Genomic DNA, 23116 nt, shown 5'->3' with positions numbered 1-23116 from the left:
ACATACCAGCAGACGAGATTTTAGGTGAAACATAAACCACATTTCATTGATTTTGTTTTTATCAAAGACCTCATGTACATCGTCAACTTGAAGAAAGTTTTCGGCCATTAATGTACCAGTACAAGGTCTCAGCCTAACTCGCCAACTTCAACGAGAAACGGAAATCTCGACCCTGGGCCTCAAATCACGTAATAACAACTGTGCCAAAGAATTATCATCTCTACTACAAAGAGACATATCAGCTCAAACAACATCTCCTCAAGATCTTGTAATCCAAAGAAGCTTCAACACCAAAGAAACAGAGCATCACAAGCTGAGCAAATGCAAAGGTCCACGTATTATATTTACTGCAACAGCAAACGAGCAAAGACAAAGAAAAGCCCGACTCCCTCCGGCGCTGTCTGATCCAGAGAATTCGATCTCGTACTTCTTGGTCATATTGGAAAACAGAATTCCCCAACTGCGTTCATGAGGAGTCTTTCCCCACCTAACTTCGTCGTCAAATAGCTCGTATATGTAAGCCTCCGCCACCCCTTCCTTCCTCAGCGGCGTGCCGAGTCCGGATTTCAAGTGCGCCACGAGGCCTCGAAGGTACATCTCGGCGTAGGCCGAGTTGGCATCAACCTCCAGCGCATCGCCCGAGCTTGGCCACCCTGTCTCGGCCACAACCACAGGAATGTTCACGAAGCCCGCCGCTGTCATGGCACTGATTACGGCATCGACCATCATGTCGAAGAGGTTCCGGTAACGAACGCCGGTGATCAAGTCGTCACGGAAATTAAAAGGGTGCTCCTGAAACAGAGCGAAGCCAATGGGAATCTCGGAGTTCAACCTGTACACGTTGTAGGGATAGATGTTGATCAAGAAGGACGAGTTGGTGTCACGCAGGAACTGAAGCAGCGGTTTGATCAGATTATCCGAAGCCAGGCCTTGGAACTCGGCAGAGGAGGGAGGAAACGGCGTGGAAACGATGTTGATGAAGGAGAAGGAGGTGGAGACGGAGATCTTGCGGATGCCAATATCGCGAAGCGCCAGGTGTACGTTACGGATTGCGGGGAGGAGGAAGGAGTAGAAGCCAGGGGGGGAGGCGGAGAGGAAATCATTGCCGACGGAGATGGTGGTGATACGAGCGCGTGGGTAGAAGGGGACGACGTGGACGTAGAGCCAGCGGAGGGCCATAGAGCGGTTGGAGGCGATGGGTTGGACCAAGGGGTTGGGAATGGTGAGGAAGAGGGTGGTGTTGGTGTAGGTGAAGGCGCGGGTGAGGGTTGGGTCAGGGTTGAGGACGCGGATAGAGTTGAAGCCGAGGGAGGAGATGGCTGTGGCAATGTGGACAGGTGGAGGTGGCTTTGGCTGAGTAGTGGTGGGGACGGGGGTGAAGTAGGTGACGCCGAGGGTAGTGGGAAGCGAGTAGGTGGTTCTTAGGAGGAGAGAGAAGAGGTAGAGAGAAAGAATGAAAGTCGAGAAGGAGAGTGGAGGAGGACCCATGGAAGCCATGCCGTTGGTTCGGGAGGCGGGGGGGTTTTAGATTAGGAAGTTTTGGAGGGTTTTCTTGGGGTTTTGAAATTGAGAGAGAGCTAGGGAGGAGGTTACTTTAGGCCGTTGGGATCGGTTTGAGTTAAGGCGGTTATTAAGTTTTGTAGGAATGGAGGGAGGGTAACGTCTGGCGAATCAGCTTGACAAATAGTCTGGTCAGTGCTGTAGCTGGAATCTTACTTTTCAGACAGCTTCATTATTTATAATTATGTGTATTTTTTTGATATAATTTAGGTGGTTTTTTTATATAAACTCAAACTACTTAAAATATTCTGTGTTTGAAAATAATAAAGATAGCATTGCCCAAATGGCTCCATGGTCTGCGCAAAACTATTAAATTCCCATTTGGAGACTTGTTTCCTGCTCTTTCTTTAGTTCCAGAACCCCCAACACAATCAAGGCTTTTGCTGCACAATGAAGAAGAATAAAAAATAAAAAAAACGGCGCTGGATGGTTCTTTCCTAATTTAGTTACTCCACTAACCATTTGGCGGTGAACTCCTTAGGTTTTTCAAGCTGTTGGGGGGATTATTCTTACTTACCTGGCCAAACACGGTATCACACTCTTAAGCAGTGAATGTAAAACCCGTGAGCCTTCAACTCGTGAAATGCTGAGCCTAAAAGTTTTCTACTCTATATTAATCTTTCGTTAGCTATTTGTATTACATGATATACATACCAACGGTTGTGGGCTTATGCTCGAGGAATACGGCAACACCATACATAAAATAAGGAAAGTTATATAGTGCTCATAATTACATGTACACAGAATACAGATCCCAAAATAAGCTATTTACACCATATCTTAAGCAATAGCGCATTCCGTCTGCTTCCGAAAGATCATTGAATGACCTGCATCACATACCACATGTTAAATAGGTAAAGAAGAACAGAACATGTATGAAATCACAATAGGACCTGGGTATCCTAATAATAGAAAAAACATCAAAAGGAGATGTAACTCGATAAGCTCGCTTCAGATCCCCTCCCCCCTTGTTGAAATTGTTTTACAAGTGCTGCTTACAGTTTACATCATGCCACGCTCAATAAGCTCTCTTAGGGCTTTGAATTGAACCAACCACACTGCAATTATTATTCCTGTGCAGCAACAAAGAACATAATTCTTACCGTCGCTGTGTCTTTTCTACTTAGTGATGCCTCAAGATTTGTCAAGTTTGGATCATCCTTGTGCTTGCCCCAGGCTGCTTCGAATTGCATACCTTTACATCTTGTGATTACAGGAAGAATATCAAAACAACAAATCATCTAAGAATAAATCCTGTTAAATTTCATTATTATCCTGGAAATCATGACATAACCCTTACTGTTGGAGTAAGATCAATATCTGAACAATTTGTGCTCTAACTTCTTCGCGAGTCCTCTTCAATGCTGCCTCTTTATACAACATAGTGAGTTCATCGACCAACCTGACACCAAAGTATGGAGAATTGTAAACACAACAGGATGCAGCGATTCTGGGAATATACACTTGGCTTCATAAAAAATACATGCTTGAATCAAGTCTCAGTCGGGAGAAATGGGGAAATGACAGGTAAATCCATTGACAGCCATAACTTAGAAACAGCATTGACCACAAACTGGACGTGAAGAAAGGTGACACAGATAGAGGTTTAGATGCCTTTCTTTTTTGCTGGAATTTTTTAATATAAATTATGTTCACTTGTTCAATAAGGTAAAGTGAAGATCAAAAGATTCCTACCTCATTCTATTTGACATATGTAAGTTCTGATCTTTTAGACCATCAACTACATATTCAGATGCATGCAAGACAATAACATGAATAACATTCCAGAGAAGTTCCAAATGGCTTCCTAACTGTACATTCTATGGATAATAAAGCATGATTACCTAGCAGTTTACCTTCCAACATATGGTGTGTTCCTTATCCATGTTAACCTTAAGATAGTTTGGATCCTTTCCAGAACCTGCATGCAATTAAAAAAATTCAAAAATTGTATATCAGTTACTACATCCAACAAACGTCAGCTCCAGTAAATTATGCTAGGCTTTCCCTAGACTAATTATTCAATGAGAAAAGCACAAAAAATGAAACTTCATCAGTGAGGTTGTGAAATATTATATTAAATTTAAAAAGAACTTGCAATTATTCTCACCAGTAGAACAGTCTCATCATCATCGGCATGCATCCACTTAAGGAAAAGGGGAAAAATACGCCTAAAATGAGCTAATAACACAAGACCAACACTACTTAAAAGTGGCTCAATATATTTGAGCCATGCAATCCGACGCTCCTTGTTCCTTGGCTGCCGCTCCAAGTGACTTAACATCTCATTCAACATCCTTTCAAACCTAAACAATGGGACACAATAATGAGTAAACAACAATTTCCATAAATATGCAATAGCTGGACAACAAGAGGCATGTAGACAACATCTCTAAGCATGCATCAAACAGCAGCCTAGAGTAATAAATTCATAATCACACTTACAAAATTTATTTATATAACTGATCTAAAATTATAAGTGATATTCAATCAGCCAGACAAAACTAGAATTCCTGTCTCTGATGCAGTGTATCCAGAAAGGGTGATAAAAGTCAACACAAACAGGTACCTTATATAACATTTTTGACTTGCAGAGGGAAAAGACTAAAAGATTCCTTTCATTCTAACTAATCACTGACTAGAGTAATACCAGAGAAAGTTTCCTTTTGAAACTCTTTTTAATCATGATCCATATTCAAGGTTTTTGTTAGTACTTGATTACATAAATAATATTCCCCATGAAGAAATACTGTCCATGATTATAAAATGCATAATTACGTTCATTTGTTTTTCAAAATAACACCTACAAAAACTCATCAGAAATAACAGTCAAGAAGTGAAGGAATGTAGACAAATAAGCATACCATGGGCTACGAGGGTTGCCCCTCTGAGTACAAGTCACAAGAAGTGTTGACATCTCAACTACATGATGCCATATATCATCACTAGAAGCAATATTCTGGCAGCATGCATCAAGAATCACATCCTCATACCCGCCCAGATCCATGGCATCAACATTTTTTGCAAGATGTGTAAGGCTAATCATGCCCTGGCCCTAAAAACAGGAAAAGAGAGTATCATGCACCCAATGTGACACCTATCCAGTATAAATTTCTTTTATTTTTAAGTTAAGCACATATCCATTAGGTTCACTCTCCATTCTTATGGGGGAAGGAAGTGCCCTTTGGACATAATTCTTTGCACAAATTCACTCAAAATAAGCTCTGGCTTCCCATTGAAAATATATCATTGAAACAATACTTGAAGCTGATACTACAGACAAAAAAAAATGCACATACTTTCACCTCCGCTGACCAGTGATCAAGCGCAGTCAATGCACAAGGAATCACCAAAGCGCACAGTTGTCCCAAAGAAGGATAACCAACCTATCAGGCAAATAAATGTAAATAAGCTCACATGAACATGAAAAACCAACATTTTCCTCGTCAACACCCTTTCAAATCTAAAAAAGAATATCCAAAGCACAACCTGAGTGACAAACCATCTAAACTGATAAGCTGCTACGATGGCGAGCCCTACCGGAACCCGAGCCGACGCGGCCGAGACCTCGTGGCTCTCGTCCGACTTATCTATCGAGCTCTCCTTAATCCTCTCCTTCAACAATGGCAGCACCTCCGGGATCAATTCCACCACAAGTCTCCTATCTTCAGGAATCGAACCAATATCCACACCCAACTCAACGATCCTCTTTGCATTTGTTTCGCCAAAAACGCCACAGTATGCTTCGGAGAGCTTGCGAAAGGAAGAGTTTGCAGAGACCGACAGGTGCTGGGGAATCCACGAGAGGATTTCGTGGGTCGAGGACTGGGAGGAGGATATCAAGGCGCAAGCTAAGGAAAAATCTCTTATTAAAGCATGAATTTGGTCCTCGGCGATGCTAGGGTTTGGCAGGGAGGCTTTGTGCGGGAGGAGGGGTTCGATTAGGGCTTTGACAGAAATGTAGGAGCCCTCTGGTGGAGTGTATTGGATTTTGGAGAGCGACTCCGTTATTGGCTCCGATAACCTTCAAAAAATTAAAATGAAATTAATAGAAGGAAGATATGGAGAGAGAGAGAGAGAGAGAGAGAGATTACTGAATGAGAAGGTGATGGAGGTCGGAGAACGATTTCGACATTGTTGACTCGATTCGGATCTTCACTCGCTCGTTAGGACTCGAGGAGTTCGAGTTCGAGTTCGGTTTGGGGAACGAAGATGCTCTCCATGTGCTCGAAGAGGTATTACGAAACGACTGACCTCAAACGGGCCGTCGTTGGCATTGTGAAAGTCGCGCACTTACTAGAAGTCTAGACCCAACCCAGGTTTGGTCATTGGTCATCCATCCTCTGTCTCCGATTTAGTTTTTCATTAAAAATCTTAATTTTTAACATTTTAAATTGTATATAATTGTACTCTTTTCTAAATGAAATTATTAAAAAAAAAGACTACGTGTCTAAAATTATGAAAAAATGTTATATTATTTCTAAAATTATTCTATTCAATTTATATTAGAAAGTAATACGAAATGATATAATAAAATAGCATTTTCAAATTATAATGTAATCTCTGTATGGCTTTGTTTTACCAGATGTGTAATTTACAATCTTTCCTTGCCAACATTACTTGCAGAAGACACTCATCCGTGTTGAGAAAAATAACGTTTCACGTGGATTCAATAAATTACAAAGATAAATATGAATACTAATTCCTGCATTCTTTAGTTATCAGATGAAATTGGACTCTAATTTTTACAAGTAGTCATTCATTTTTTTCCAAGGTTTTACAACTTGGATGGCACGTGTGGCAGACTACACGTTATGGATTTGTGAAAGTTTGAAGCATTACCTATACCCATGTTGATGGCCATTATTGTCAGTGTTGTAAGTCTAGCATTAGAGACTAGTGACTACGCCGTGAGTTTGAGCAAGGGAGAAGATAGAAATAATAGAAGTAGAAGAAAAGAGAAAAGAAAGAGCTGATTAGGCTAAAGTAGGGCTTTTCATTTAGGCCGGGTCCAGAACTCAGGTTGTAAAATTCGGGTATACCCGTTATCCAGGTTTTTTTTTTTTTAACATTAGAGATCGATCATGTGGTATTGTCTAATTTGATATTTAGTGAATTTATTTTGCAATTGCCCTTGGATTCTAATTTTCAAAACCATATGTTTCCTAAATAGGTATTTAAAGGCAAAAAAATGCCGGGTGCCGAAGGGAACTTTGTGTTTGTAAAAGATGCCTTCTACAAGAAACCTGACATTTCAATGCTTCCATAATTTTCTACTTACATCGCTGCAGAGGATGAGGACACATTAGAGTTGGAATAGACTGCTTCCTGTTGTTCTTTTGGCTATACGAATTATGGGAAAGGCAGTATTCGTGGAAAAAAAAAATCTTAGAAAATGTACTAAGAACCATCCGAGGATTTTGATTTTCAAGTTATTTTACTTAGGAAATAAAGATTGATTGCAGTTGTAAGGCATGTAATTTTATTGTTAAAAAAAAATAATAAATTGGGTTTTAGAAAACCCAGGTTCATCTGGGTTCCGGCCCAGGTTTGACCTGGATTAATCCGGTCCAGATTTCGGCCAGGGTTTGAAACCCGAGTTTTGGTCCTGGTATACCCGGACTCCCAGGACAGAACCCAAATGAACAGTCATAGGCTAAAGTCTATTTTTTAGTTAATATATATATATAAACGTCAAGTGGGTGACCCATCACCTAGGCCTTTTTTTAAAAAAAATGAAACTGATATTTCTTAATACTGAAGACTTACAACATCTCACTTAAAACAGTAGAATGAATACATTGAAGATAATCTTCCAAATCAAAAAAGTCTTCATCAAAATTGAGAGCATTTCTAGCAAAGTGATGAGCAGCCATATTAGCACCGCTATTGGTATGTGTCACTGACCAAGAGGCGAAAGAATTCAGAATTCTCCTTCCATCCCCTATCAGTAAACCCCCTAAGCTCCAATTTGATTTGTTCTTCTTCGACAAATTCATCACTTGCAATGCATCACCCTCTACAATGATCTGTGTTAAGCCTATTTCTTTGCAAAAAATAGCAGCTAACACCAGGGCATGAGCTTCTACATCAAAAGAGTTACCACTCACACTTTTCAAGGCTCTAAAAGTGCCAATGACCTATCCCTTAAAGTCCCTAGCAATCATACATATGCCAATTCTGCCTGCTGCACTATTTACAGCATCCCTGTTCAGTTTGTATGCTCATTCCCTTGGTTTCTGCCACTTATGTTGCACGAGTGCTATTTGAATGGATCTCTTCTGAGATGGCTGTCTTGAGCTTTTAAATAATTTCAATTCATCACTAGCCTTTCTGAGCAGAAGAGTGGGATATTTGAAGCTTTTCTCATGTAAAAACTCATTTCTTATAGTCCAAATTAATCTCGATATTATAACAGCCTCCTCAAGTTCCTCTTGTTTGAGGAAATTAACCATATTGTTCTAGATATCAAGAAAGAACACACTATGGCATACCATCTTTTGGACTTTTCTGCAGCTTTGGCTCCACACATCTCTAGCAGCACCACACTCCCATAAAACATGTCCTGAGGTCTCCTGATCCAATCTACAAATGGGGCATAAGTTGTCCTCAACCACTTTTATTTTCCTTAAATTGGATAGAGTGGAGAGAGCTTCAATGCAAGCCTTCCAAATGAACATCTTCATTGCATTTGGAACATTCATTCTCCACACTGCTTTCCAACCTTCGTGACCCACCCTCTCATTCGATGATTCTCCCTCATTACTAGTCTCAAGCTCTCTGTGAATGTGATAAGCACTTGTAACAGAATACTTGTCATCAGTAGTATGTAACCATACCAATTTATCTGCCCTGTCACCAAGACTAATTGGTATGGACTAGATTAACTTAGCTTCCTAAGTAGAGAACAACTATTGTAGTGACTCTTCCTTCCACTGCTTCAGATCGGGATTAATTAAATCAGCCACTTTCTCACAACATTCTAAATTGGCTCTAGATGATACCACTTTGTAAGATTGTGGTCTTGGCAGCAACCTATCAGTCCAGATGTTTACACTTTTGCCATTGTTAATCCTCCAAAATAGGTCATTTTTTAGCAACTGCAAAATGCTCCTTCAAGCATAAGAAGGTCCTAACCCCAGTTTAGCTTCCAACATATTTATCTTCCTGAAATATTTATGCTTGAAAACCTATGCTAACAGAGAATTTGGATTCTGAATTATTCTACAACTTTGCTTGGAAAGCATAGCCAAATTGAAACTCCTAAAATCTCTAAATCTCAGCCCACATTTGTCTTTTGAATGACTCACCTGATTCCATTTCACCCACTGAATTTTCGAGTGATCCTTATTGTATCCCCACCAAATCATTTTAAGTAGCTTGTTTAGTCTTTGAGTTATTGAGAAAGGGAGTAAGAAACTCCTCATGGTATAGGTAGGGATTGCTTGAAGAACAGCCTTTAACAACACTTATTTCTCTGCTGCTGACAGGAACTTTGTCTTCCAATTAGCAATTATTGCCTAAGTTCTATCAATAATTGAGTGAAAAGCGGTTATCTTTGATCTTCCCACCATTGCAGGTAACCCAAGATATTTCTCAAAAACTCCAGTAGACTTACCTCAGCCATCCTTAGGATTGTTCTTTGTGCCTCAGTAGATGTGTTCTTGTTAAAATAAATTGAAGTCTTTTCTTTATTCAGGACTTGTCCAGAGGCTTATTCATACAGTTCGAGAATCTGAAACACACAACCCCACTCTTTAGGATTAGCCTTGCAAAATAAACTACTAGGTCTTACTCATGTCTAGCTTTAGAGCCATAAACTATGTCTTCCTCTTCATCCGAGGGTTCATGGAATGTAGAATCTCATAAGTCTCCAAAATATTTTCAGAAATTAGCTTTCCAGGTACAAATGCACTATGATTCAAAGATATAATGTCAGATATGATAGATTTTAGCCTATTAGCCAGAGTTTTAGACACAATCTTGTAAATTACATTGCATAGGCTGATAGGCCTAAAATCAGTCAATCTCTTATGATTCTTAACTTTGGGAATGAGGGTGATAAATGTATCATTGACATCTTGGAGAGATTCACCTTGATTGAGCATATGTAGAGTGAATTTGCAAACTTCTTTCCCTACCACATCCTAGTGATTTTGGTAAAACTAAGTTGAAAAACCATCAAGACCTGGTGAGCCCATTGGATTCATTTGAAAGACTGCTCCTTTCACCTCCTTTTCAGTAAATTTCAACATTAGTCTTTCATTCATGTCATCAGTAATCTTAGAGGCCAAACCATGCAAACACCTCTCAAGTTTAGTAGGCAAAGAAGTGGTAAAAAGATCAAAGAAAAAATCCGTAAAAATAGCACCAATGTTATTCTGCTCAGTCACTGTGACTCTATTATGGTAAATCATGATTCTGATTGCATTAGCTTTCCTTCTCTGGCTGGCTTGCATCTGAGAAAACTTGATATTTCTATCCACATGCTTTAGCCAGTGCTGCTTGACTTGTTGCTTCCACCTCAGATCTTCTTTTGCCCCAGAGAATAATCCACTTCTTTTTTAATTTCCTGAACTTTTGAAATATGATTACCATCTTCATGCTCTTGAAGCTCTCCAATCCTGGCCATTCCACTTTTAACTACCCTAACACCTTGATTCTGCTTAGTTGAGTTCCATTTCAAAAGAACTATTTGACATTGCTCAAGTTTGTATCTAATCATGGAGGCCCCATTATCACCCACAAGCCTTTTGTCCCAAGCTGCTTCTACTGTCTTAGAACACTCTTCCCTTAACTCCCAAGCAGTTTCATATCTAAATATCACATTAGACCTTATTCTCCTTGGATCCTCATTTGCATGCTGATATGGAGGGTGAGTGGTCTGACTTCATTGCAGGTAATACATTGTAAACTGCATTTGGAAACAAGTCATTCCATTCTTTGTTGACCATGGCTCAATCAATTCTTTCTTTTGTAAACTCCTTGTCATGCTTGTTATTTGACCAAGCAAACTTATGCCCAAATGAGTGAATGTCATTTAGTAAGCAATCTTCGACTGCTTGTCTGAAGGACTCCATCTGTCTATAAGGTTTGAATGTTGTCCCAAACTTCTCACTTTGGCTTAATATCTCATTGAAATCCCTAGTGCAAATCCAAGGCATAGGTGATGGGGGGTTTAAGATATTTCATAAGTTTCCAACTGTCATCCCTCTCAGAAGTGTCAGGATGACCATAGAAACCTGTGAACATCCAGGTGGGGCCATTCTCATGTTCCTGAACAGTGGCACTAATGTGCCACCTTGTATAGTTGCAAATACTCACTTGCCATTTAGACTTCCATAGTAATGCAAGTTCACCACTGCATCCCAAACTATTTACGGCAAAATTGCAATCAAATCTCAAGGTTCTTCTAATTTCTTCCATACAATTCTTTGAGCTTTTGGTTTCCACCAGGAATATCAAATTAGGGCACTTATCATTAGTCAAAAGACTAAGTATTCTATCTGTCTGAGAGTTCCTAAACCCTCGATAGTTCCATACTAATAGACTCATTGCATTTGGCAGGGCTGAGAACCAGCCACTGCCAATGAATTTGTGTATTCTACATTCTCATCTTGTAAACATTTACTCCTCTTAAACTTTGAGATTACTCCCTTTCCCCTCATTTTCTTTCCATTTTCCTACCTACCTTTGGGCTCTCATGGGATATGTAGCCTAAGCTCATGTATGTGTGGTCTAAAGACATAGCATTCTTATCTCGAGCCCTCATCTTCCACGACCCCTCATCTAGGCCTATTTTGAGCTGAGCAATGACGCGTTAATCAAACATGATTTTTGTGATACTAAGGTTTCATTTGGATGATCAAATAAAACGAGATGAGACGAGAAATTTGTAAACAATAGTGAGATAGTCTGTGAATAATAGTGAAATAATTTGAATTAAAGTTTTATTGGATTTTGTGAAATGAGAGAGAAATAATAAATTAAAAAATTTATAAAATTAAAATATTGTTATAATATAATTTATTAATATAATTTTTGTTTTGAGACTTGGAAAAATTAAATTATTTTGTGTATTTTGTTTTGAAGTTTGAAAAAATTGTAATAATTAAAAAAAAAAAGTTAAAAGTTAAAAATTTGAAATTGTAAAGTATTTGTATTTAAGTAATAATTGGGAAGGAAATGAGATCAAATGGAATGAAATAAAACCATTCCATCTTCCAAACAACCCCTAACCAATAAGGCACAACCCCTTGTATTGAGCATTATTTAAAAAAAATGTAGGACAAATATGCCTTTTTTTTTTAGATAGATTCATGCAATTGTAAACTTTATATCAGTGATAATTGGAGAAGAAAATGCTATTTCTTATTTTTTTAAATATCAAAATTTTCAACATATTTTGATGTAACATTAATCAATTGATAAAGAAATAACACATAATAAGAATACACGGGAATTTAAATCTTGTTTTCATATATATATATATATATATATATATATATATAATTAATGTAACTAGCCCTTAAAAGACCAAAATTGGCATCACCATACCTACCACGCTTGTGCATTAGTGTCAATGTAAAGGAAACCTAAAATTAATCCATGATTTAGTTTATCTTTCTAATAGCCTTTTTTAAATAAAAAAAAAAAAATCCTGATCACCCTCTCACATAAAAGGTTGAGAGTTATTTCTGGTTTTCCAATGGCAAGAGGAGAGCTAACAATAAATCATCTATTTTTTACAAATGATATCTTGTTATTCTGTCAAGCTTTTTCTTTAGAATGGAGTAGGTTGCTACACTTGATAGGCCGATATGAAACATCATCAGCCCCAGAGGTTGAACAAAGAAAAATCCTCTATTTTTCAATAAGAATACAAGGGCATTTACAAAAGATAGCATCCTCAGTATTGAAGGGATAAGAAGAACAAATTCTTATGAGGTTATATTGGATTACCATATTTGGTTGGAAGATCTAGAGTAAAGGATTTTAACAATATTATTGACAAAGTTAGAGGTAAACTAAATAACTGGAAAATGAAGTTCCTATCGAAAACAGGTAAAGAAATACAGCTCAAGTCAGTGATTCAAGCCATTCCTACTTATTCTATGGAGTTTTTAAACTACCCAAAGGCTTGCTACAAGAACTTAATAAACTAATGAAAGGTTACTGATGGGGACAAATAAATCACAAGAGAAAACTTAGTTGGATAAATTGGAATCAAATGGGGAAATCTAAAGTTGAAAGGGGTTTGGGGTTTAGAGATTTTAAAAACTTCAACATAGTTTTGTTAGCAAAACAATGATAGAGGATGATTCAATACCTAAATTCCCTAGCTTCACAAGTGTTACATTACAAATATTTTTCCAATACTGATTTTCTCCATGCTAAGTTGGGTAGCTATCCATCTTATATTTGGGGGAGTTTCTTATCTACTAGATATTTGCTTCAAGAAGGGATTATATGGAGGATTGAGAATGGATAGTCAGTTAGAATATGGTTAGATAAATGGTTGCCACAACCAATTACATTCAAACCTCAAAGTGGACAGAACACACTGGGGGCATATGCTAAAATGAAGTTCTTATCAATGAAGGAACAATGAAATGGAATTTTAATCTCATAAGAGTAGTTTTTTCAAAGGAATATGCTGAAATAATAAGCCAGCTTCCAATCAGCCACTGCAACAGGGCAGATAAACTGATGTGGAGAAGCACATCAAATAGAATATTCACTGTTAGGAGTGCTTACCACCTACAAAAGGAAACTTCAAGAAAGAACACAATGGGGGCATATGCTAAAATGGAGTTCTTATCAATGAAGGAACAATGAAATGGAATTTTAATCTCATAAGAGTAGTTTTTTCAAAGGAAGATGCTGAAATAATAAGCCAGCTTCCAATCAGCCACTGCAACAGGGCAGATAAACTGATGTGGAGAAGCACATCAAATAGAATATTCACTGTTAGGAGTGCTTACTACCTACAAAAGGAAACTTCAAGAAAGAAAAAAGGGCCAATGCTCACAAAGCTCCCATAATCGTGAGGACTAGACCAGAATATGGAAACTAGCCATCCCTCCAGCTACAAAGAATTTCCTGTGAAGAGCTTGCCTCAATATATTACCTACTAAGGTCAACCTGTGCAAGAAGAAGATACTTGCCCTCTCTGCTCAATGGAACCAGAAACTACAGAACATATTCCATGGGAATGTATTTCTACAACTGATATCCTGGGATAATGTTCAAGGAAAATTCAAAAAACTAAGGCCTTATGCAAGAGTCTAAAGGCATTAGTAGAAGACATGTTCAGGAAGCAACAAAAGGATGAGATAGAAGAATTGTCTCTGATTCTTTGGAATTTGTGGTGGAAAAGGAAAGAATGTCTTCAAAAACATCACGTTGATCCCAAGTCAGTACTACACAGGGTCTATCAAATGCTACAAGACATTGCAACATCTGAAACCAGGATTTCCAACCAAGTTACTGGTAATAATGTAAGGAGGGGCACATGAGAGAATCCACCACCAGGTTTTTGTAAGATAAAATTGGGATGTGGAAGCTGATAAGAAGCACTATATGATTGGAATTGAGATTGTTGTCAGAGATGAGGAATGTAACTTTCTGGCCACCATAAGAAAGAAGCAAGTTCTATTTCCTTATCTACTATTAGCATAAGCGAAAGGAGAACTTATAGGCTTACAACAGTAAATTTTGGTATTGATTTGAGAATGAGAAAAGTAATTCTAGAAGGTGATTCCAAAAGAGTAGTAAAGGAAATTCAGAAACAAGTGACAGATGAAAGCTATTTTGGAATGACCATTTCATATATCAAATCAAGAATTATATGTTTTGATGTTTGTAATATTAAACATATCCTCAAAGAAGGCAATGTAGTTACATATACAATAGATAAAAATGCTCTGCTTATATCAGAGTGTATAGTGGATTCGGAGGAAACTCCTCACTGCCTTTGGTATCTGTTGATCAATGGAATGATCAGGGGTTTTTTTTTTTTTTTTTTTAATCAGGGGTTAAACGTGTGAAAACGAAAGAAATAAAATAACGTCTGGCCCACCGAAGTATAAAGAGTGAGCGCGAAATGTTTACATGCCCTCAACGAAGTTCTCCGGGTGGGAAAGCCGCGTAATCGAGTCGTTGAACGCAACATAGTGGAGCCAACAAAGATAATTTGGCGTGTTTTATTATTTTTATTTTATTTATATAATAATCTCATTATCCTCTCTCTCCCGTGGGTATAATACTATAATATATCTATATTTTCCACTTCGCTGCATAAAACGTCTCTCTGACCCTTCGCGTTCAATCCCCATTTCCGAACTTTTAGCTTTTAGATCGCGCCCAATTCCGTGAAGCTCTCAGATCCACAATTGCTCTATTTTTCGAGGTAAACTTTATCTCCCAAGGAATCAGATCTTGTTAAATCTCTTCTGTGCTTAAATAGATATTCGCATTTCTTTGGGTTTTCTCCTAGAGATCCCTACATTTTACCATTACGTGTTTCTACAAGTCCCAATCGATTTCGGAGAAAGCTGGGGAAAATATAATGAAACTGGGTATTTTTTTGTCCTTTCAACATACCGGATGAACACTTTTCTCAATCCAAGTCAAATATCTGTATTTGGTTCTATTAAGTTGGATGTTAGGTTTCTTAGAAAACCCATCAAAATAAATCACTTAAAAATTTTAAAATTGTGGGGCTGTCTTTCAGTTTTATTCCCTAGTTTTCTCCGAAACCAATCATAACGAATGATGTATTTTCCCTTCTTTGACATAGTCTGGCTACATTCTTGATTCTGTTTGTTTTTTAAAGTTCTTGGTAGATAAGTTTGTTGCTGGAAAGAAAACCCACTTCCCTTATTTTGGAACCGATCTATTTCCTTGGGGTTGGCGGTAATTTAAGCATTTAGAGAAGAGCTAGATCCGAGGCAGGAGATATGTCTTTCACTGGCACCCAACAGAAATGCAAGGTCTGTGAGAAGACGGTTTATCCGGTAGAGCAGCTATCTGCCGATGGGGTTGTTTACCACAAGTCTTGCTTCAAGTGCTCCCACTGCAAAGGGACGCTAAAGGTATATCTATCGTTATTCCTGGCTCTTTTTTGGCTTTATAGTATGCATGCATGTATCAGCGCCCGTGGCAACTATGGTTCTTTTTCTTTTCTTTTCTTTCTTTCTTTTTTTCTTTTTAATTTTATATTTTAATTTCTTGCCTTTTTGGTTATGCTTTCACTGAAATTATTAGTATTAATAACATGTTTCGCACACTGGTCACTGGGTTCAACTACCCGCAACATGAGGAAAGTGGGGGCTTGGGGTTGATGAAACACCTCCGTTGCCTAAGTCGGTTTTCAACTCTTTAGAGAGAATTTCAGTATATGAGAGAATGTATGATAGTAATTCTGACCTGGTGCCTGTCTTTTATACTGCATGTTGAGGTGGTTGGTCCTCCGTATCCCATGTCAGAGGTGTTTGCTTTCCGTATGGAACACCACATTGTTGTCTTTCATGCGGTGTGGCCTCCCCGGGCCATGTCCTTGTGGCAGGTGGGTGAGTGTGGCCACCTTTCGTGCGTTTTGTCAGGGACAGGGGGTTGCGCTGTGCACTCTATCAGGGGCAGGGGATTGTGTCGTGCACCTTGTCAGGGACAGGGGCCCTTACCATGATCCCTGTCCACGTTTCTTATCTGTCCTTAAGAGTGGCGTGGCCCTACCTTTACATGCGTGCGCAGAGCGGTGTCAGAAATGTCGGTGTCCCATCATTCCACGTCTATTTTCTTCCTGCGTGGGCCCTGGGCCTCTTTCCCCTTTCGCCGACTATGCTTTGGTCACTGAACCTCCTGGGATAAGTTAGGCCCAACCTGGTAGGGGATGTAAACATCCCTTCCAATTAGAGTCCACTTTGGTTACACTGAAAGTTTTATGATTCAAAAATAATAAAATGATAAATCTTTGGTCCTATATAAATAAACTATTGAGAGAATTACGTACGCTATTTATGTTGCTACTATAGGGGTTCATAATGTAAGCAAGAATGGTTTGCATTAACGCAGATCCTGTTTAGTGAATATTAGCAGCTTCTGTTTTTGTGGGCTGATTCTAAATAGGCTATTGAGGTGTGTAAATTTTATGTTTTCAGCTCAGCAACTATTCTTCAATGGAAGGGGTTTTATACTGTAAGCCTCACTTTGAACAGCTATTCAAGGAGACGGGTAATTTCAACAAGAACTTTCAGTCGCGTACGTCTTTTCATTTACCAGAGAAGTTCTATATTTCTTTTTCTGTTGAGATTTTCTCTTTTGCATACTTAAGTTGCCATGGATTTCATTTTTAACAGCTGCAAAGTCAGCCGAGAAGTTAACTCCCGAGCTGGTAATTTTCCATATTGCACTTCAAGTTTTTATGATTCTATTATGAGTGGACAAATTCATTGTAAGGAATCTAATCTGATTTTGGATGTTGTCACTGATTCTCAAAAGCTTGAGTTGGTTTCAGACTAGGTCACCAAGCAAAGCTGCCAGCATGTTTTCTGGGACACAAGAAAAGTGTGCTACCTGTGGTAAAACTGCTTATCCATTGGAGAAGGTAAAATTCTAAATTTCTAACAGGTTAATTTGTTGTTACATGCTACATGGGAGGTTGCATTGAAGTTTTATTCAGTTGCATATATTTTCCATTTGTGTTTTTTCCACTGCATATTTTTTCCTCTTTTCCTGATGGCAGTTTGGATGACCCTTTAAATGTTTTAGTTGATGGTAACAAAATAAGTTTTTACCTATAATTTTTTTTATAGGTAATCAAGTTTTTACCTATAAAATAAGAGTAAGGAAATAAGTGTGGAATGTTGCTTGGGGATCAGGTTGGTAGTTATTTGTGGAAGAATGGGCATATAGTGAACGAGGAAAAAAAACAAAAGGAGCATATATTCAGGCTTGGCTCGGTCAAGTTTTCTTTGGCAATGAGTGAAGCCTTTCCCAAAGTTGCTAGTTCTGAACTCCAATAGTAGCATATATAATTATATATACTTATAAAAAAAAGTAGGAATTATATGTCAAAAGCAGATAATAGCGAAATGCAAATAAGGGAAATTGTCCGTTGGGTATTTTACCAATAAATTCAAAAGCATCTAAAACTTTTGAAAAATTCTATTCCTAAACCTCATACACCACACACCATCTTTTTTATGATTTTTTTAATTTTATTCTCTTATCAAATGTGTGGTATATGGATTATGAGTAGAATAATTTAATTATTTTAAGAATAATAAAACCAAAAAAACTTTAAAAAAATAAAATTTTTTTGGTGTGGTGTATGGGTTTATGAATAGCAATGCTCAAAACTTTTCTGTGATCCGTGCAGATCATTTTTTTTTTTTTTTTTTAGGTAGCTGTGCGAATCTAGTTCCCAGCAATCCACTTTGGCTGTACATGCATAAAGTTATGCAGGTAGATGCATACAATGTACTGCAATTGCTTGGCATCATTACCAGGGTGATATATATTGATAAAAATAAAATTAAAACGATCCCCCTTGTATGTGATTTTGACCCCAATTAGATTCAATCGTGCCTCTGATAACGTGGATTACAAATGGGTTTTTCAAACAAAAAATTTGCAGGTGACAGTGGAGAGCCAGGCCTATCATAAGTCATGTTTCAAGTGCTCGCACGGCGGTTGTCCTATAACCCCATCTAATTATGCCGCCCTGGAGGGGATTTTATATTGCAAACACCATTTCTCCCAGCTTTTCAAGGAGAAAGGGAGCTACAACCATCTTATCAAGTCTGCATCAATTAAACGTGCAGCAGCAGCAGCTTCCATTCCAGAGGCTTAAAGTCCCAATCCTTAAACTATGGATTTGATTACATTCCTTTCTTTTTTATTATTGTGTGTTTCTTCTGATTCCTGATCTCAAGGGTGGGGAACTGGCAAAACTTGGTTCTTCTCCGTGTTCCCTTTTTGCTCGTCAGTGTTGAGCATACTGTTGTGTTTGCTTGATATATGGGATGCCAATCCAACTGGTGTAAAATGATTCGCAGGACCCATTTGCAGAACTTCACGAGCTTTATGTACTTTTTGGATTGGCTTGTTACAAAGATACGGAGTGTGAAAAGGCCGCGTATTCTTGCTGCTTTCTCATTAGCCAGAGATTTACCTTGGGAACATTTGTCAATTCCGTTTTCTATTTCACTTAGTTGGGGATTTCTTGAAAAATATATATATATATATATATATAATTTGTAAAAGTTGTTGTGCTTATAAGAAAAAATTAAAAATACATACTATAGCAAGCTTTGGAAAAATTAATCTTCTTTTTGTATCAATCAAATTGGAAGAAATATAGACTTTAGCATAGGGGGAAAGAAAATAAAAATAAAAAGATAAAAAAATAAAAGCAGGCGTGTGGTATAAAACTGTTTAATAGAATTTTCAAGAAGAAAAGTACCGTGCAATGCAAAATTAATCAAATTAATTGGTTGTTTGTTTGATTTTTTATTTCTTTTCTGAATTCAACACGTAATTGTTTGTTGGTGCTTCGATCTAGTGACTGTTATAATGGTCACGATCATGGCACAATACATCATAAGTATTCATAGACGCAAGTTGCGTGAACAACAATTATAACAAATATTTTTTAATATTTTTCAATTATAACAGATATGTAGTTGGTCTCGTCTTGTTTCATCTGATTTTAATATTTAAATATAAATATTTTTTAATTTCTTTTTCATAGTTTTTTATATAACTTTTACAACTTTCTCAAAATTTTATATAAAAAAATTCAGTTTTTTTAAATTTTAAAATAAAAATTATATTTTAAGAATATTTTAATTATATAACATTTTTATTCAACTTTTCCTTTCTTTCTTTTTCAAAATTTAATAAAAATTTTAACTCAAATTATTTTATTATTATTCATAAATCTTCTTTCTATTATTTACAGATTTGTCATTTAATCTAACTATCCAAACGAACCGCAAGACATTGCAACGATTTGTAATTTTTTTTTTTCTTGTAAAAAAGAAAAATATGAGCCATTGTCTCGCTTGACCTGTTTCATGAAAGTCCGAAAACGGTTTCGTTTCCATATTGATTCTGGCGGGACTGTTTCCATTTCCCGCCAAAGAGAGTGCCACAGGCCCACAACCACATGAATAACGCGCTCTCTCTAGCGCGCGCGCGGAGATCTTCTAAAGAAAACTAAATCCAAAATTTACTCTGTAAAATTGAGTTCGCGTTCTAACCTGTCGAAGTGACAGAGAAAAATGCTGGAGCTTAGGCTGGTCCAAGGCGGTCTTCTAAAGAAGGTTCTGGAAGCAATCAAGGACCTTGTCAATGACGCCAACTTTGACTGCTCGCCCGCGGGGTTCTCACTTCAGGCCATGGATTCCAGCCACGTCGCCCTGGTGGCCCTCCTTCTCCGATCCGAGGGCTTCGAGCACTACCGCTGCGACCGCAATCTCTCCATGGGCATGAACCTCAACAACATGGCCAAGATGCTCAAGTGTGCTGGCAACGACGACATCGTCACGATCAAGGCAGATGACGGCGCCGACTCTGTCACCTTTATGTTCGAGAGCCCTAGTAAGATTTCACTCCCTTTCCTTTAAATTCAATTTGTAACATTGGTGGTTTCCGAGGAAATGTGGGAGAAAGGGCATGAAGAAAAGGCGCAAATCAGTTCTGTTTGATTCTATTAATGTTTGAAAGTTTTAATCTCTCTCTGTTTTTTTTTTTTTAATATTTTATCTTTTCTGTGTGGTTCTTTAGGCCTTTTGTTTGTTGAAAGAATGTAGGAAAGGAAAATTGATAGTAGCTTTGTTCTGAAGGTGAAATCCTGAATGCCTTCTTTATGATATGGTCTCGTGTGATTTGAGAGTGAGCAAAAATAATGGAAAACGATCTATTTTTCTGCGTTTTTGCGAATGCCTTGGACCAATATTTTGGAGGCTTTTCTTTTGATGGTCTCCTACTACAGAGATATTAAGTTGAAGATTCTAGACTCTAGTTTCCTTTCATGATATATCATTTTTGTGGCTCTTTTAAAATGCAAATTATGAATTGCTGAAATTTTCTGTGGCTTCTAATCTTTTAATAATTTTTTGAGTTTATCTTTGCTCCGTTGGTTATTGGAATGAATGAACGAAAAAAAGTGCGCGCAGGTCTGTAAATTGGCCCGATTTGGTGAAAATTTACTGTGCTTAAGCTTAGGCTGTTTGTCCGGATGCATGAGTTTGCTACATGAAATTGGGACTCTCTTCACTGAATGTGGTATGCTTTTTATTCCTTTGGAGAGTTATTTGATTGCTTGCTGCTTTTTCTTGGCATGAAGCTCAGGATAAGATTTCTGACTTCGAGATGAAGCTGATGGACATAGACAGTGAGCACCTTGGGATCCCAGAAGCAGAGTTCCAAGCCATTGTTAGGATGCCATCGGCTGAGTTTGCAAGGATTTGCAAGGACCTTAGCACCATTGGTGACACTGGTATTCTGCATTCTCACTTTCTTCCTTGTTACAGTTACTTTATAATTATTAATGAAAATAGTTAATTTGTTTCAGTGTACACGTGTCAGAAATTCAGAACTCTCACTCTGGGTGTAATGATGATTTTTGCAGTTGTTATATCCGTGACAAAGGAAGGTGTGAAGTTCTCCACCAGAGGTGATATTGGGACTGCCAGTATTGTTTGCAGGCAGAATACAACTGTGGACAAGGTTAGTGACGTTCTATAGTCTTGAAATTATTTGTATATTTGTAATTTTGAAACTCAACTTGAACCATTGGAAAGTGGATATTTAGGCATTTGGTTATATACCTCTCAGCAATGTAGGGCTCTAGACATGCCTGCTTCTGTTTTCTCCAGAATTGAGAGACTGTCACAGGACGGACTTACCTATGGGTTCTTTTGTCATGTTGATGTTGGTATTTACAGCCAGAAGAAGCTACAGTCATAGAAATGGAGGAGCCAGTCACATTGACATTTGCTCTGAGGTATATGAACTCATTCACAAAGGCAACCCCTTTGGCAAGCCAAGTGACAATTAGCCTGTCTTCAGATCTGCCTGGGGTAGTTGAGTACAAAGTGGCGGAGATGGGTTACATAAGGTTCTACTTGGCTCCCAAGTTAGAAGAAGACGAGATCGAAACTCAAGTTGAAGCCAGGCCTCAAGTCGACATCAGACCTAAAGCGGAAACCAAGCGTAAAGTGGAGGCCAAGCCTAAAGTAGAGACCAAACCTAAATTGGAGATCAAGTCCGAAGAGGAGAGGGAGCCTCAAGTGGAAAGCATGGTGGTGGAAACCAAGGTCGAAGCCGATCTTATGGATGATGAGTAGTTCATCTGGTGTCATTGCCTCTTAACATCTAACGTATCAATGGCTGAACCTAATTCAATGGTTAGATTTTTGCCACACTATTGTTTTTATAAAGGGTATGGTTGACTTGGTCCTCTGAAACCGGCTTTGTTTGGAAGTTCAATTAATCTCAACTAATCATTATAATTTTTTTAAATCTTAATATAAAATATAATAAATAATTTAATTTTTTTAAATATTAAAATAATAATAATAATAATAAATAATAATATTTTATCATTTCAACTCAACTCAACGTCTAAACGTAACTGTATTCTGATTTTGGTTTTTTCTTTCCCTTCTGGTCATTCAGTTCCCCTTTACTTTGACGACACGGGCATGCATCTTAGCCTCGTTTGCTTTCGGAGATGAGATGAGATGAGATGAGATTAAAGTTAAAAAGTTGAATAAAATATTGTTAGAGTATATTTTTTAATATTATTTTTATTTTAGGATTTGAAAAAGTTGAATTGTTTATTTTATTTTGTATTGGAAGTTGGAAAAATTGTAATGATTAGATGAGATGAGATGAGATGAGATGAAAAGTTTTCCCAAAACAAACAAGGCTTAAAGTCCCATGGCGTCCTTCGTTGACTTTTCCGGAGAGCAAACGTCCAATTGCCGTCGTTGCATCGCCAAATCAAGCCGTGGACTGGTTCTTAGTTAATTTTCATGTTGTATACACACATGTATTTGATATCCTTGTATTTAGCAAAAATTCGAAAATTCCAACTCCATATCTGATTTCATCCTTGCTCCGCTGCGATTCTGATAAGTTAGAGCCGTAGTTGAAGTTTTTTTATCCAAGAAAGTTGGAGAGGGCGATGTACCAATTCTGATTTTGATATTGTACATATTTTATAAAAATATATTTTTTTTATATATTAATCATATATATTTTATATAACTATAACTTATATAGTTAATTAAATTTAATAATATATTAATATGAACAAATTATTTCAAAATAATATAAATATACTAAATTCACTAATAATAGTTTCGTATATGTAAACACTACACTATTAATTATTATTATCATGTAATACTAATGTATAATAACAATTAATATATATACACTAATATATAATAACATATAATACTAATTATATCATAACTAATGTATAATGATATTTAATACTAATGTATTGTGTATAAACACAAATATATAAATTTATAAT

General features: G+C 37.5%; 4 protein-coding genes across 8 annotated transcripts; 2 read left to right on the top strand and 2 right to left on the bottom strand.

Moving 5' to 3' along the window:
• Nucleotides 1-12: 12 nt before the first annotated feature.
• LOC108991812 (glucan endo-1,3-beta-glucosidase) lies at nucleotides 13-1676 on the bottom strand. The gene has a single exon (XM_018966201.2). It carries the CDS (start codon nucleotides 1495-1497, stop codon nucleotides 307-309), a length of 1191 nt encoding a protein of 396 aa, XP_018821746.1. The 5' UTR covers nucleotides 1498-1676; the 3' UTR covers nucleotides 13-306.
• A 552-nt stretch (nucleotides 1677-2228) lies between these two features.
• On the bottom strand, nucleotides 2229-5842 carry LOC108991930 (uncharacterized protein At2g39910). 3 transcript variants are annotated; one of them, XR_004801958.1, is made up of 9 exons: nucleotides 5655-5842; nucleotides 5050-5584; nucleotides 4860-4946; nucleotides 4425-4615; nucleotides 3671-3866; nucleotides 3405-3481; nucleotides 2861-2962; nucleotides 2664-2763; nucleotides 2229-2387 (listed from the first exon to the last, which is right to left on the bottom strand). XR_004801958.1 is itself a non-coding variant. In XM_018966356.2 (9 exons), exons 1-9 carry the CDS (start codon nucleotides 5693-5695, stop codon nucleotides 2376-2378), a joined length of 1329 nt encoding a protein of 442 aa, XP_018821901.1. In that variant the 5' UTR covers nucleotides 5696-5842; the 3' UTR covers nucleotides 2229-2375. The 3 variants fall into 3 exon arrangements, 1 of the variants encoding a protein (XP_018821901.1); XR_004801957.1 differs by having other exon boundaries at nucleotides 2664-2755; nucleotides 3417-3481; XM_018966356.2 differs by having other exon boundaries at nucleotides 3417-3481.
• Nucleotides 5843-14681: 8839 nt separating this feature from the next.
• Nucleotides 14682-18754, top strand: LOC108991919 (LIM domain-containing protein WLIM2b). Of its 2 annotated transcripts, none has more exons than XM_018966342.2 (6): nucleotides 14682-14971; nucleotides 15398-15656; nucleotides 16722-16821; nucleotides 16920-16954; nucleotides 17078-17167; nucleotides 18200-18754. In XM_018966342.2, exons 2-6 carry the CDS (start codon nucleotides 15522-15524, stop codon nucleotides 18413-18415), a joined length of 576 nt encoding a protein of 191 aa, XP_018821887.1. In that variant the 5' UTR covers nucleotides 14682-14971; nucleotides 15398-15521; the 3' UTR covers nucleotides 18416-18754. The 2 variants fall into 2 exon arrangements, with proteins under 2 accessions (XP_018821887.1, XP_018821888.1); XM_018966343.2 differs by having other exon boundaries at nucleotides 14828-14971; nucleotides 16722-16794.
• Nucleotides 18755-19749: 995 nt separating this feature from the next.
• On the top strand, nucleotides 19750-22299 carry LOC108991783 (proliferating cell nuclear antigen-like). Of its 2 annotated transcripts, XR_001996207.2 has the most exons (5): nucleotides 19750-20166; nucleotides 20915-21067; nucleotides 21200-21297; nucleotides 21516-21977; nucleotides 22249-22299. XR_001996207.2 is itself a non-coding variant. In XM_018966166.2 (4 exons), exons 1-4 carry the CDS (start codon nucleotides 19848-19850, stop codon nucleotides 21915-21917), a joined length of 972 nt encoding a protein of 323 aa, XP_018821711.1. In that variant the 5' UTR covers nucleotides 19750-19847; the 3' UTR covers nucleotides 21918-22037. The 2 variants fall into 2 exon arrangements, 1 of the variants encoding a protein (XP_018821711.1); XM_018966166.2 differs by lacking the exon at nucleotides 22249-22299 and having other exon boundaries at nucleotides 21516-22037.
• Nucleotides 22300-23116: the final 817 nt, after the last annotated feature.

This window comes from Juglans regia, chromosome 7, assembly GCF_001411555.2.
Source record: "Juglans regia cultivar Chandler chromosome 7, Walnut 2.0, whole genome shotgun sequence".
Classification (NCBI taxonomy): Eukaryota; Viridiplantae; Streptophyta; class Magnoliopsida; order Fagales; family Juglandaceae; genus Juglans; species Juglans regia.
This window is presented reverse-complemented; position numbering and strand designations above follow the sequence as displayed.

Bases quoted from the DNA above. Each gene is read 5' to 3' on its own strand.
- LOC108991919 (XM_018966342.2), top strand. From the start codon at position 15,522: ATGTCTTTCACTGGCACCCAACAGAAATGCAAGGTCTGTGAGAAGACG. The intron at 16,822-16,919 runs GTACGTCTTTTC...CATTTTTAACAG, and splicing joins CAACAAGAACTTTCAGTCGC to CTGCAAAGTCAGCCGAGAAG. The intron at 16,955-17,077 runs GTAATTTTCCAT...AGTTGGTTTCAG, and splicing joins AGAAGTTAACTCCCGAGCTG to ACTAGGTCACCAAGCAAAGC.
- LOC108991783 (XM_018966166.2), top strand. From the start codon at position 19,848: ATGCTGGAGCTTAGGCTGGTCCAAGGCGGTCTTCTAAAGAAGGTTCTG. The intron at 20,167-20,914 runs GTAAGATTTCAC...CTTGGCATGAAG, and splicing joins CTTTATGTTCGAGAGCCCTA to CTCAGGATAAGATTTCTGAC. The intron at 21,068-21,199 runs GTATTCTGCATT...TGATTTTTGCAG, and splicing joins TAGCACCATTGGTGACACTG to TTGTTATATCCGTGACAAAG.
- LOC108991930 (XM_018966356.2), bottom strand. From the start codon at position 5,695: ATGTCGAAATCGTTCTCCGACCTCCATCACCTTCTCATTCA. The intron at 3,867-4,424 runs GTATGCTTATTT...CCCATTGTTTAG, and splicing joins GGCAACCCTCGTAGCCCATG to GTTTGAAAGGATGTTGAATG. The intron at 3,482-3,670 runs GTGAGAATAATT...AATTGCATGCAG, and splicing joins ATGATGAGACTGTTCTACTG to GTTCTGGAAAGGATCCAAAC.
- LOC108991812 (XM_018966201.2), bottom strand. From the start codon at position 1,497: ATGGCTTCCATGGGTCCTCCTCCACTCTCCTTCTCGACTTTCATTCTT.